The sequence below is a fragment of the Benincasa hispida genome, chromosome 5 (genome assembly GCF_009727055.1).
Source record: "Benincasa hispida cultivar B227 chromosome 5, ASM972705v1, whole genome shotgun sequence".
Lineage (NCBI taxonomy): Eukaryota > Viridiplantae > Streptophyta > Magnoliopsida > Cucurbitales > Cucurbitaceae > Benincasa > Benincasa hispida.
The window spans coordinates 40,481,256-40,494,915 of NC_052353.1; the positions used below are offsets into that span (position 1 = coordinate 40,481,256).

Here is a 13,660-nt window from a genome sequence, read left to right on the forward strand (position 1 = left end):
TACATTGACCCATCTTGTAAGTCCTAGGTTTTCTTTTATGTGAGATGAGGATGTCTAAGGGAATGAGAGTGAAAAAAGAGGCCAAAAATCAAAGAGAATGACAACAATTTGGTTTTTCAGTGACAACTTTCATAAAATTGTCAGTTGTTGGAGTTTGAACTGGGTTGGATCGTTGTTTAGAGCTCTTTTTTGTCCGCAATCGCTACCGAACAGAATCTGTAAAACTGGATGATTTTCATTCTTTTTATCTCTCAAGTGTTCATCTCTTATGTATGAAAGTATTGGTAGATAGTGAATATTTCTATGACTGATTTGGGTTCTTTTTCTCTCAATTTTATCATAATAAGAGAAGTTGGTAAGGGTGGTCCCCTCACAAGTCCCATGGTTTTTACTCTTCACATCGAAGGGGTTTTCCACATATAATTCTTGTGTGCTCTTTGTTTTTTGTCTTCCAAATTTTTGTGGTTTATTGTTGTCCATTGTTTGTTAATTGCTTAGTGATTATTTGGTGATTTATTTATGGTGTTTTGGAGAACAATAATTTGGTTGAGTGTTATGGAGGAGATCCTAGTAGGTTGTTATTATATTGTTTTGGTCCTATCAATTTGATAGTAATTTTAAATGTGATAAAAGTGAATGAGATTTATTCTTAAATTACATTAAATTACTTTAAATTCTTTTGTAATTATAGTTTGTCTGATTCAAATGAATAGGAAATCACTCATAAAGCTATTTTGTTTGTCCTTTGTTAGAGGGTTTCCTCTTCCAACCTTTGGTTTTCTTTTATAGCATTTTGTTTACAAAAAACTATGACATACCTTTTTATTGTTCAAAACCAACCTATCCAACACTAACTTCATGCTACAAAATATTTGTTAGCTATTATCTTAACTAAAACGAGTTTAGCTCAACGATAATTGGTATGATTGTCTTCCTTTGAGGTCAAAAGTTCAATCTCTTATCCATGTATTTTGCTCTTATACGAAAAAAAAAACAAAATTATTTTAACAACCACACTAATTCAAAATTGTAATTTGCATATGCTCCATAAAAATGTGGGTAAGTTGAGAATTTGCTTGAGATTTTTTTCGACTAGAATTCTTTGTAAAGGTTAGAGTATGAAACTCTCTAAATTGACATGATTTTCACATAAATAATAGGATGGAGATGAAGATAATAAATTAGTCTCGTTTTTACTATATATCGGATACTTATCGATAACATGATTTGGAAGTATCACTCAAGTGCGGATAGGAAATACTTCTCATTTACATGAGACTAAATATTTATGTTTTTAGAATATATTATAAAAAAAAACATCAACTAACTACTATTCTGATAGTTGGATATTAGTGTCCTTCTTGTAATTTAGAACTTATAATGTAAATTCTATAAATAAATAAAAAAAGAAAAAAGATGTTTTTAAATATAGAAAAATAAATCAATTTATTTATAAATACAGCAAAATATCACTGTCTATCGAATAATGATATTTTGTTATATTTGAAAATACTTTCGGCAATTTTGCAATTTAAAACAATTAAAAAAAAAAACCAATAATCAAATGAGTGCAAATTGTCTTTCTGAATATTTTTTTTTAATGAAAATAAACAATCTACCAAATAATCTAACGGAACAAAAGTGAGGAAACAGGCTAACTATCGTACACCACGAAGCTCGGAATTGCGGAGAAACTAAAACCCTCGCAAAGCCCAACACAGTTACTGTTAGCATCCGCACAACAACCACAGCGAGAAGACGATGGCTTGGCGCTCTGGATCGGTTTCTCGGACGCTAATGTCCACGGTCCGCTCTTCATCTTCTCGGGTATCTTCATCGGTTCCTCAACTCCGACCGCCGCCGCTCACTGCTCCTCGCCGCCTGCCGGGCCGCCATTTCTCTGCTGCTTCCAGGTTCCCTTCCTCAAAAACCCCCTATTATTGCTCTGTTGTGTTGCGAAATTGAAAATGCTAGCCATGAGTGTTTTCAGTTTGTGCCTAGTTGTTCTCTTACCTTTTTTCGTGGTTGATTTATACTTAATTATGCTTGACAAAGTTTTTGCAGATTTGGAATCTCGAGAAAGTTTTGTTGTTCTGTAGTTTAATTAGCTGATAAGAAATTGGAGAATTATCAGAGCAAATATATATTAGATATATGGATGGTTCTTGATTATAGATATGTTGGCCTGCTTTCTTTCGGTTATATGTTGATCTTAAATCACCAATAGACCCAAAAACTCAAGCTGATGGGAGATGGTAAATTTAATATAATATCTAACACTCTCTCTCACTTGTGGGCTTGAAATATTAAGAAGACCCAACAAGTGGAAATGAATATTAATTGGGGGGAAACAATAATGCGGGGTTTGAACACAAGACCTCTCTAGACTGTCTGCTCTGATACCATCTTAAATCACCAATTGACTTGAAAACTTAAGCTGATGGGTGATGGTAAATTTAATATAATATCTAATAGTAGAAAGTAGATGAAAAGGAAGTGGCCTCTTCTATTCTATTTTCCTCCACTATGACCACGAAATATGTTATTGACTGAAACTAGTTGGCGTATTGTTAGGAAAACATACCTTCCACATATCTCCACGATTTTATGATATTGTCCACTTTAAACATACCGTCCATAGCTTTGCTTCTAGTTTCACTAAAATGTGGAGATAATTGTAATCACTTATATATTCATGTTATTCCTTGTCTAGTCAATGACTCAATGTGAAACTTTGCTCAAATTTCCAACACAATTTCTAGATAAAAGCAAACTGGCATTAAAATCGTAAATGTGGAAAGTTATTTTAGGTAACATTTTAAGTTTGTTACTTGAACCTTTTAAGACTGTCTTGTCCTTAAACTTTTGCTCTAGTATTTGATGCAATTCTGAAATTTAAAAGTTGTCTTATGAGTCTTTGTTAAACACTATTTTAAAAATTTTAAACCGGTTAGACACAACATCAAAAGTTCAAAACTAATTAGATTAGTTACAACACATCAAACCTATTACTTATTAGACACACCATTATGTTCTTCTTGGCTGTATTCCATATTGAGTTCTTTCTTTCTTGGTCACATATGATATATCTCTTTCCAATTTATTCCTATGAAGAAAATATAATTTCCCTTTTCTCTAGGTAAAATTAACAATGGGAATTTTTGGGTTATCCGTTTGATATTATATGTAATTCTGTGTTTCTTCTTTCGTTTACCGTTTTTTTTTTTCATACTCTAGGAGCTTGGGAGAATTGGGATGCGTGCAATCATTTTTGCCAATTTACAGCATGACAGCAGCTTCCTGCCTGACATCCCACCTCACTGTTAATGTTAGAGCTTTTTGCGAGCTGTCTCATGGTACCTTCTGCCGTACTTGTCAAGATCGCTAGTGGTCGCTTTGTGAGTCTTGCTTGTTCTAGGACACGCTATATGCACAATACAGTAGATTTTCTCTCTTATTGTTGTTACTTGTCAGCGGCCTAGATCCTAGGGATGCATTTCAATATTTGAGTTTGCATAGAGAATAGTTTCTGTTTATGGATTGGAAGGTAAAAGTAGTCAAGAACACTAAGTGTTGGTGATTATCTTCTCTCACACATAGCATTTGAATTTGGTTGATAAGATCTAAGAAGAATTTGGGATTGAATTGATGAGTGGGAGTGGGGAAGATGGATAGTGCTCAAGCCTCAAGGGCATTCACTCGTCCTGAGCTGGAGATTGATACAATATTGTAGGGGCTTTTCTTTTTTGTCCTCTTGTGCTTTTGATTTTGAATAATACATTGGATCCTAGTATTTCCCAACTTATATGGAGACTGGGAACCAGGAAATCTAGCAGCTTGATCCTTGATGGCGATTGGCAGAAAAGGTGCATTGCTGGTGTTAATTTATAGTCAAATTCAAATAGTATTTTTTGCCATCATAATTTCGAGAATATGAACACAATGATTCAAGCGATGGAAATGGTATGAAAATTTTGGGACCACTTAGAGTGTGTCCTTTTTTTTTTTTTTTTGTTTTGCCCGGGGGGGTGTGCTCAAAGTTGTTTCCATCATCTTAAACTCCTTGAATCAATTTTGCCACACGTTATCTATTTGCTGTGACTTTCTCAACTTTAATATTTGGGGTCAGACTCGTAAAAATATTTTATAATCATGATAGTTGCAAGTAAAATTGGAAACCTAAGATCATTTAAAGAAATTGTAGGACTCCCACAACTCAAATAGAGTCTAGAAGTTTCTTGCATTTTTATATTTTTGTCTCTTCTCTGTTCAGACAAAATAGTGAGCATGTCATGCTTATTTTGAGTACTTATAACCAAACATCATGTGTAAAATTTTTCTCCTTCAAGCTGATAAATCACGACATCACGTTAGGTGTTAGGTGTCTGTTTCATGGGTTCAATCAATATCGTTGGCTTGTATTTTAGCAGAGAAACACTTACAAGATAAAGAGATGATTTAGTTTGTTAACTTTTTAATTGCTTCTCATAGCTGCGGTGTCCCTTTCAGGTACTTAAATTTGAATGGGATTAAACACAGCCATGTGCGGCAATATGCGGGTGCAGGGGACTCGTGAAGAGTTGATACTTCTGGAGCTTATGCTTTGGAAATAGGATAAAAATGTTCTTTATTTTATTATTGGTCAGAACAGGGATTAAAACAACTAGATATTTGTACCATCGAGCTGTTGTTTCTCTTTCATTGTTACTCACTATGTCTGTCATTGATTTACTATTAAAAGGAAATTTGTTTGCCGAAGTCTCGATCAAATAGCCATCGAGCATTGGATCGATACTAAAATTTGAATTTGCAGAGGTTGCACTAAAAACTTGTTAATTTGCAGAGGTTGAACAGGTTGCAAGGAAACTTTGGTCTCAGTAGCTTTCCTAGCTTTTGGATCCGCCGACACCAACCTTTGGACACGTGACTATGTGAGTATTATTGATGTTTGTTGAATTCCAAATTGGAAACTTTTCTTTTTCTTCTTTTTCGATGGGAAACAAAACTTCTATTAACAAAGGGCCCTACAAATAGGGCAGATAAAATATCCTCTACCAAGCCAATGAGATTAAGGAAAATTCTCCTAATTGGCAAAGATTTGCATCAAATCACCATTACAAAGTTCCATAGATAACGGACACCAAGCAGATGAGAAAAATAACTAGTTCCTAAAAAATTTCATGACTACACTTAACCCCTTGAAATTCTTGAATTTCTCTGAAAACCTAGAGCAATTGTCTGCATTAGTCTAGATGGTTCTCTGATGCCCATTGATACAAATCCCCATCACGCTATATGGAGAATACACCAACCTATATCCAAAATTTGGAGAAACTTATTCTAGCATAAGGCTGCAAAGGAGCAGTGAATAAAGAGATGGGACTAATCCTCCTCATCCTTCACCAACTATGACAATAACATGTAGGAGGCGTTATGGAGCAAGAAGTTGGTTATTAGTCATAGATTATTATAATTGGATTATAATAGTTTGTGTTTGTAGTGTAGAATATTTTATTTTGGGTTAAAATAGTATATGTTTGAGGTGTAAACTATTAGTTTTAGAAGAAAATTGTAAACATTGTGGCAAAAGAATAAAGAAAAATGATGAATATTAAATAGTAAAATCTGTAGCAAATAAGGGTTTTGAAATAGTAATTGGGAAATACAAAATAATATTTACTATAGTAAGAGGTGATTATTATAGTTTTAGGATAGTCCTTATCCTAAACACACTCGTAGTGAGTTAGGCAACCTCTTTTATCTCTACAAGTGCTAAACCTTTATTAACAAAGACCCAAAGAAAAAAATTTCACCCTTTTAGGAATCCTAAACTTCCAAATGAGACAGCTACCAAACTGCAAGCTTACAACACATCATATTTTTGTTAGACGGTCAAAAGAATTCAGGACCTGCTCAGTACTATTTTTCAAACTTTAGAGGCTAAAGTGTCCCTTTTAAAATTTTAAGAACAATTCCAAATCTCATGAACCAAAAGTGCATTTTATCTTGTATCCGTAGATTAAAATGTTGATATTGAAATTTCAATTAGAAAATTGTGATATATAACTTCATTTGAAATTTCATTTGGGACTTTGACAAAATCAAGTTGAACTTTGAATTATAGAAAAACTATTAGGATGCTCGTGCTTCTAATTTTTGCAAATCCTAAAATATCCTCACTGATATCTGTGTAATTAAATTTGGGTTTTTTTTTTTTTTTTTCAATATCAACAGAATCTATCATAAAATATAGTCCCATCTTTTTTAGTCTTTAAGATAGAATGTAATTTTTTAAAAATCTCAAATTATCTCATTGTTCTGATTTAGAAATAATCCATCATCTTCTTTTTGGAAAACAATAAAAAGCACATAATTGACAACCTAGAACCACAAATCTCCGAGAAGCATGTCAAGTGTAACTGTCGTAAAAACCTGTGCAACATTAAGGTATCCCTAGCCCCTAGAATACATCGTCAAGAGAGCCAGAGACCAAGCTAAGAGGTTCAATACTCACTTTGATTCAATGCTTCAAAGTCCGATTTCTTCATACAACAAAAGAGGCTGAAGATAGGGACCAAAAAGACCATATCCAAGAAATGATCGAGTTGATCTCCCCTCTGGTACTGGACATGTGTCAAGGACATCGTCTTGAGTGATGTCGTCACCACGAAAGTGGAAAAGGATTATCCTTAGGGTTGAATCTGAATGGATCACAAACTTTAAGAAATTTCATTGGGAGAACAAGGAACAAACCATAAATAGATCAGAGACTAAACAAATTTAAATGCATGAGATCAAAGGAAAACCATATTATTTTGAGTGAAGAGGAATGAAGATGTTTCACTATAGAAAGAATCATATTACGAATTTGTAATGTAAACTTGAAACCGTGGACGAAGCATGAGAATTCGATAATTACAACGTATGTAGGTCGATAGGTTGCTCAAATTAAAACTGTATGCAGGTTGGTACTTGCAAAATTTAGTTATAGTTGTAGTAGATAATGTCTATCATAGATAGATGCTGATAAAAATCTATGATAGAGGTTGATAGAAGTTTATTAGTGTCTATCGATAGAAACATATACTATCAATGATATAATCAGATACAAGTCGGATTCAAGTCTATCAAATCGAATTAAGTCTATCAAAGTCTATTATTGATAGAGATTGATAGAAGTCTATCATTGTCTTTTTACTATTTTTGTAAATAGTTTGACATTTGTGAAAATTTCTCCCCTTCTTAATAGTTTAAGCAGTACATTCTAGACAATGTTTTCACTTTTTTGACATTAAAGATTTTGTTAGTTAAGATGTATTTTAAAAATGAATCAAATCTATGTGCTAAAAAAAATCAAATCTAATCTAATTTTGTTATCAATAAAAAATATTTGATTTTTTAAAATACAAAATGAATTTGAAATAGAGATTGTAAACTCGAAATCGGAAGATGAGAAGAAGAGAAATTATTAAAGAATATATATTTTATTTTCAGTCCCTTAATTTATAGAATTTTGAACTATCTAGTAAGTAGTCATTATTTGTTTCTTTCTTTCGTTGTTGACCAATTTTTCTTCAACAATATATTAAAAGTACAATGTGTTTAACTAAGGAAAATTAGACTAACACAACATCTTTTTACGTTCCATTTGTGAATTTGGTAAAAAGAATTTCAGTTTCTTTTCCCTTCTCGTTTCTCTCTCATAATCATCACATTCTCCAACTTTTGTAATAGATCTCATCTTTTTATCAACTTTTGTTGTGTTGCACAGTTCAATCTCTGATATGGCAAAGGGCAAACAAGATCCCTAAGGTTTAGGGTTTTTTTTTTTTTTTTTTTTCTCTTCTCTTCTGCCAATCAATCTTACATTTGCAATGGAGGGTTTTTCAATTTTGGAGTTTGAATGGGGTTTTTGTGTCTTAATCTTAAACAATAGGTCGGCCATTTATTTTAAATATTCAAATCATAATTTTTTTTCTTTTTTGAAAGTTGGATTGTGTCTTAGTTTTTAGAAGTTTGAATCAAATCTTATTTTTTTTAAATAAAATATATTTTAAAGACCAATAAAATCTAGGTTGTTATGGTTTAAAAAACATGTATTTTTAGAATAAATTAATTGTAGATACTATTTAGATATATTAGTAATTAATTAAAATTCAAATTCGTTTCGTTATTTTTCCTAACCTAAATACATCTTGCAAATTTCCAAAGTAAAAGCTTGAAAAATGCCTTTTTTCTTGTTAGCCAATTTCAATTATATGGATATATTAATAAAATATATGTTCGAGTTAATAGGATCTTCTTGTAAATAGGGTCTTCTTGTAAATCAAATAATTTATAAAAATAATTTAAATTAATAATTAAACCCTTTTTCACTCTCTAATTATGTTATAAATTTTACTACTAATATTTATATTATGTGAGAGGATTGTTTTAATATATTCGAGGTGGTATTCACGAGAGATTGGAGATATTCATTAAATTTAAATATTGATGTCGAACTCATCGATTTATGGATATATCAATGTATCAACGAATATTATTATCATTGCTTGTATCACGTTCTGATGCTGGAGTTTACTGTTTTATTCACATTAAATTGAATACATATATAAATATAGTACAAGTCTTGTTTAACAATTGTAGTTTCATTGTGAAAATATTTGTTTGCTCTATACAAGATAGTTTCCTCTATGTATGTTTCATTCTTATGTCAAATACTATTCTATATGTTATTTTGGTTTAAATGTTAGCAAGAAAATTTACCATTTTAGTTTTCTTAAAGCTTCTTGATATGTATCTATTTGATCTTTAGATCTCGAAAAATTGGAATTAATCCTCGAACTTTGAGAAATAGTTATATATAGTTTTGACATTACTTTTATCCAATAGTTATAATAATGATATTGAATTGGATATGAATCTTCTTTTTTTTTTTTTTTTTAAAAAAAAAGCGAAATTGGTCTAGCAAAAACAAAAAGCTTTTATTTTATTATTTTATTTTATTGGATAAATTATAAAAAATACTCATGAACTTTGTACTTTGTACTTTGTGTCAAAAATATCAACAATCTTTTAAAAGTTTCAAATATCCTTAAACTTTTTTTTTTTTTTAAAAAAAAGAGTTTAAAAATGTCCTTACCTTTAGTTTTGGATGAAAACAAGTTTTATTTCAAAGATATCTCTTAACTTTTAAAAGTTTAAAAAATATCCTTAACTTAAAAGAAAATTAAAAATACCTTCACTATTAGTATATGAACAAAAAGTGTTAATACCTCGTTACAAAAATAACTTTAAATTTAAAAAAATTAAAAATGCTCCTACCGATAATATGGTGATCAATTTATTTGAAGTTTTCTTAAGTTTAATAGTAGATACTTTCATTTTTCATTTTTTATTTTTTAGGTTTACACAAATTTTCTCAGCAACCAAAATTTTAAATTAAAACATAAAATCCCACAAATCTCATAAAATTTCAATATCAAAATCTAATCTTAAAACATACCAAAATAATATAAATAGTCAAACTAAAAATGTATTTGGCTATTAACACACTCGACTATTAACGTACAACTTTTGAAAAAGGGATGGGAGAAAAAATATGGAAAATAGAAAAGTAAGACGGTATTAACGATTTCTGTAGATATAATATTAAGAGTATTTTTTTTTACTATTTTTTTGAAGTCTTAAGGGTGTTTTTGAAACTTTTGAAAGTTCAAGATGTATTTTTGACACAAAACACTAACATTTTTCATCTAAAATGAATGACAAGAGAATTTTTAACTCAATTTTGAAGTTTAAAGGTATTTTTTGTTGGTCTTTTGACCCTTAATCTCAAATTGTTTAATTATAATTAATTGATTAATTAATATTTTGATGATAACAAACCTGAATTTATTCATTAACAATTTTATGTTGAATAGTCTATTAATAGAGCTCGAAATAAAGACTTCAACACAATTTGAATCACTTAAATTGGAGTTTAAATGAAGAAGATACGGTCAAAACAAGTTGAACGGAAAATCTCGAGCTGACATAACACAATTTTTCTCATCAAAGTGGACCAATTGAAAGGTGCCACTTGGAGCAATGAAAGAGTGACACATAGTAGACTTTTGATTTTTAGATTGGTTTTAAAAGAAAATGAATTTAATATTATTTTATGCTTGTGTCTATCCACTAGTTTTGGACATATGGTGAACATTTCTTTTTTTATTGGGATTTAAAAGAAATGATTTTAAAATATGTATATTATTATATTATTTTTTTTTATTTGTGTCTAATAACTAGTTTAGTTTAAATCTCAATCATTCAATTTTCTTTTACCAACATCCAATGGCCAAATTGAATTTGGTTTTCACCTACCCCATCTCTTTTTAAACTCTTCGTTTTCTCCAAAATTAAAACAACAAATTCACATCTTTTTACAATCCTCTATAATTCATTAAACCTCCATTGTTGCTCTCTCCAAGCTTCAATTTTCTTCTTTTTCATCTTATTCTTGAGAGAGATTTTTGTATGGTAAGGATTGATTTGTTGTGAGCTTAAAATTTGTAAATCCACTATTAAGAGAGTTGTAAGAGTGTTCTTTAATATTTTCAAACTTTTGTAAGGGTTACTCTTGAACCCTTAACAAGAGTATTGTAACGGTTTGGTCCTCAACCGTGGAACGGATTGAATTTGTTCTTGCGACCGAAAAAGGAACATTGTAGCAGTTCGACTCTAAACCATGGAAAGAGTCAAGTTTGTAGTGACATATTTAAGAGGAGCTTGGGAAGTGGATATAGGCCGGTTGTGCCGAACTACTATAAAACTCTAGGTGTCAAATTCTCTATCTCTCTCCTATTTAATTTTGTAATTAATTTTTTAATATTTTTCATTGCATAAAATTAATTGCTACAATTTGTTCTTGAATTTATTTATGTCAATCTCTTGATTATTTTGAGTTGATATTATATGCTTGAAATTATTGTTTAAATTATTTATTAGCAAAAAAGTTTGTTAATTTGATTATTTGAGCCCACATTAGTAAAAAGTTTTCATTAGTTTAAATAAACGTTATTCACCCCTCTAAGGTTGCCATACCGATCCTACAATTAGTATCAGAGTCAATTCCTCTTTTTTTTTGTGTTAAAAATCTTCATAAATTATTTTAGATTATACCCATTGTTTGAGTTTCTCACTCATACAAATAGTATCAGAGCGGGTAGCTCTTCTGCATAAAATTATTTTTCAAAAATTATTTTGGTATTAAAAGTATCTTATTTATATTTTGAAATTTTTATTTGAAAGCTTAATGCTAAAGCTTTCTGGCGACTTTAGAAGGTCATTGTGTTGATACACCCCCTTTCGTTAATGGTAAAAAATTTGATATTTGGAGAAAGAGAATGAAAATTTTTTTGTTTGCTATTGATTTTAATATCTTGTATGTTTGTGAACATAATTTGTCAAAATTAAAATTGAATGATAAATTTCTCTCTTTTAATTCTCAAGCCATAAATATCATACGTAATGCTTTAGATAGTAAAGTATGTGATAAAATTGAACAAGATTATGCATATGATATTTGGAAATTTCTTGACAATATATATAGTGTAAAAAATTTGCCTTGTACTATTAATGATTTATTTGATGTGAAGGAGAATTATAATTCCCAAAATGAAGGAAAAATCCTTGAAGTAGAAAAAAAAAATGTAATGGAACCTCCTTGTGCATAATGACCCATTCTTATAAAGATTTCGGTGATGAGAGTGACTTAAATGAGGTAATTCATAAATCTCTTTTTTATGATGAATTATATAATGTGTTTTGAAGATATGTAATATGAGCTAGAAAAGCTTAGCTCTAAATACGTAAAATTATCAAAGAAGTATAAGGCATTATCCATAAAAAATAAAATCTTTAGGAGATGAAAATGCATGCTTGAAAAATTGAGCTAATAATGTGATGTTGCATAATAAAGTTGATGATTGTTGTAGTGAGAAAAATGTTTTGAATGATAGAATTACATTGCTTGAGAATGAGAATGATGAATTCAAATCTTTAACATGTGAAATGAATATTGATTTGAATGATTTAAGAGATAAAAATGAGAAAATTGAATTTTTTTCCCTTTGAAATTGAAAGATGAAATTGCTAGCTTGAAAGATAAAATTCTTATTTTGGAAAATAACAATACATCTTTAGAAATAGATAAACATTCTCTTGTTGATAAAATTAAGTTTATTAAAAGTGACAATCATGAGAAAAATGATCGTTTGCATGTGCTTAAAGAGAAAGAATTGTTTATTACTAAAGAGTTTGAACTTGCAAAAGAGTCTATTAAGAAATTATCTCTTGATGCACAAAAATTGGATACAATTTTTTGTTGGGTTTTATGCCCTAAAACTCGAAGATAGTAAATGTAAATAATTGACCATCATCAATAGAAAGTTATTGATGTTATTTCAATAAGTGTTATTGATTGTGTTGTGTTATATTTTGTCTTAATAACCCTAAATCCAATAAACTAACATTTAGGTTGTTTGATGAGTCTTGAACTGTATGTGGAGACATATAGGGATCAATGTTCAAGATACAGCCAAAAGGGTCTTAGTATAGGGATAAGGCTAGGTACCTTATCCTGGTGGGATACAACCCACTTTGTATTTGATACAAACGCAATGATCCAACGCATTCGTGTTGATGACATGCGAGTGGGGGTATTCTATGCAACGAGTTTGTATAAGATCCGACAGCGAAACAGTAACTACTAGATGTAGCGACATTGACTAGTTAGGTTTCTATTTCAATAGGATGACCTAATCAACTTAGTCTTAATCCTGAGTGTATTATGAACTCCTGCTCACGAGGGATTGTCCTTTAATTTTTATGGATGAGAGTGGCCAATTCACCAACTCAATAAGCCTACCATTTTGGGACAAGATCGAGGCAAGAGCTCGGAACACAATAATACAAGATGGATTGCACTCCTTCCCGACTTTAGGGTAAGTCGATGTCTCCAAGACTTGAACAAAGAGCCCTACCCTCTCATTAGCCTGAGAGGGGTTTTTGTTTAATGATTGGACTATAAACAAGTTGTTCATTAGAGGAGCACTGGTACTTAAGGATACAGAGGTAACCTAGGGGTAAAATGATAATTTGACCCAACTGGTGTTACGAACACTCGTGAAGGACTAACTTATTATCGTTGGTCTATATTCGTGGAAACAAAACTATATCTGCAGTGAGAGAGTGCAGCGGTGGGTTTTTAGTAGAGTGTACCTACAGTTAACGAATAATGATTAATTTGGTTAATGAGTTTAGTTAATTAATCCCACATCGTTGGAGCTTCTGATCTATAAGTCCATGAAGCCCCATTCTTAATATTAATGAATAAAGGAAATTGAGGTAACTATGTCTTAAATTGAGTTTGAAATGTTCAAATTCACTTAGAAAAATAATATAATGTATAATGATATATTAATATAAAGTTTATATTTTATTTAAACTTTATAATATAAATTTAATTTTGGATATGAATCAAAAATAGTTTACGGGAGAATTGAAGGAGTTAAAATATTAATTTAATGTGAATTGAATTCATATTAGAATTATAGGTTAAAATTAATGTGTATTTGATGCACATTAAAACTATAGGTTATGAGTGAAATACAATTAT

At 30.4% G+C, this 13,660-nt stretch overlaps 1 protein-coding gene across 2 annotated transcripts; it reads left to right on the forward strand.

The window, feature by feature from the left end:
- The first annotated feature begins 1,671 nt into the window (after positions 1-1,671).
- On the forward strand, positions 1,672-4,758 carry LOC120078240. Of its 2 annotated transcripts, none has more exons than XM_039032463.1 (3): positions 1,672-1,913; positions 3,238-3,398; positions 4,510-4,758. In XM_039032463.1, exons 1-2 carry the CDS (start codon positions 1,762-1,764, stop codon positions 3,386-3,388), a joined length of 303 nt encoding a protein of 100 aa, XP_038888391.1. In that variant the 5' UTR covers positions 1,672-1,761; the 3' UTR covers positions 3,389-3,398; positions 4,510-4,758. The 2 variants fall into 2 exon arrangements, with proteins under 2 accessions (XP_038888391.1, XP_038888392.1); XM_039032464.1 differs by having other exon boundaries at positions 1,675-1,913; positions 3,238-3,356.
- Positions 4,759-13,660: the final 8,902 nt, after the last annotated feature.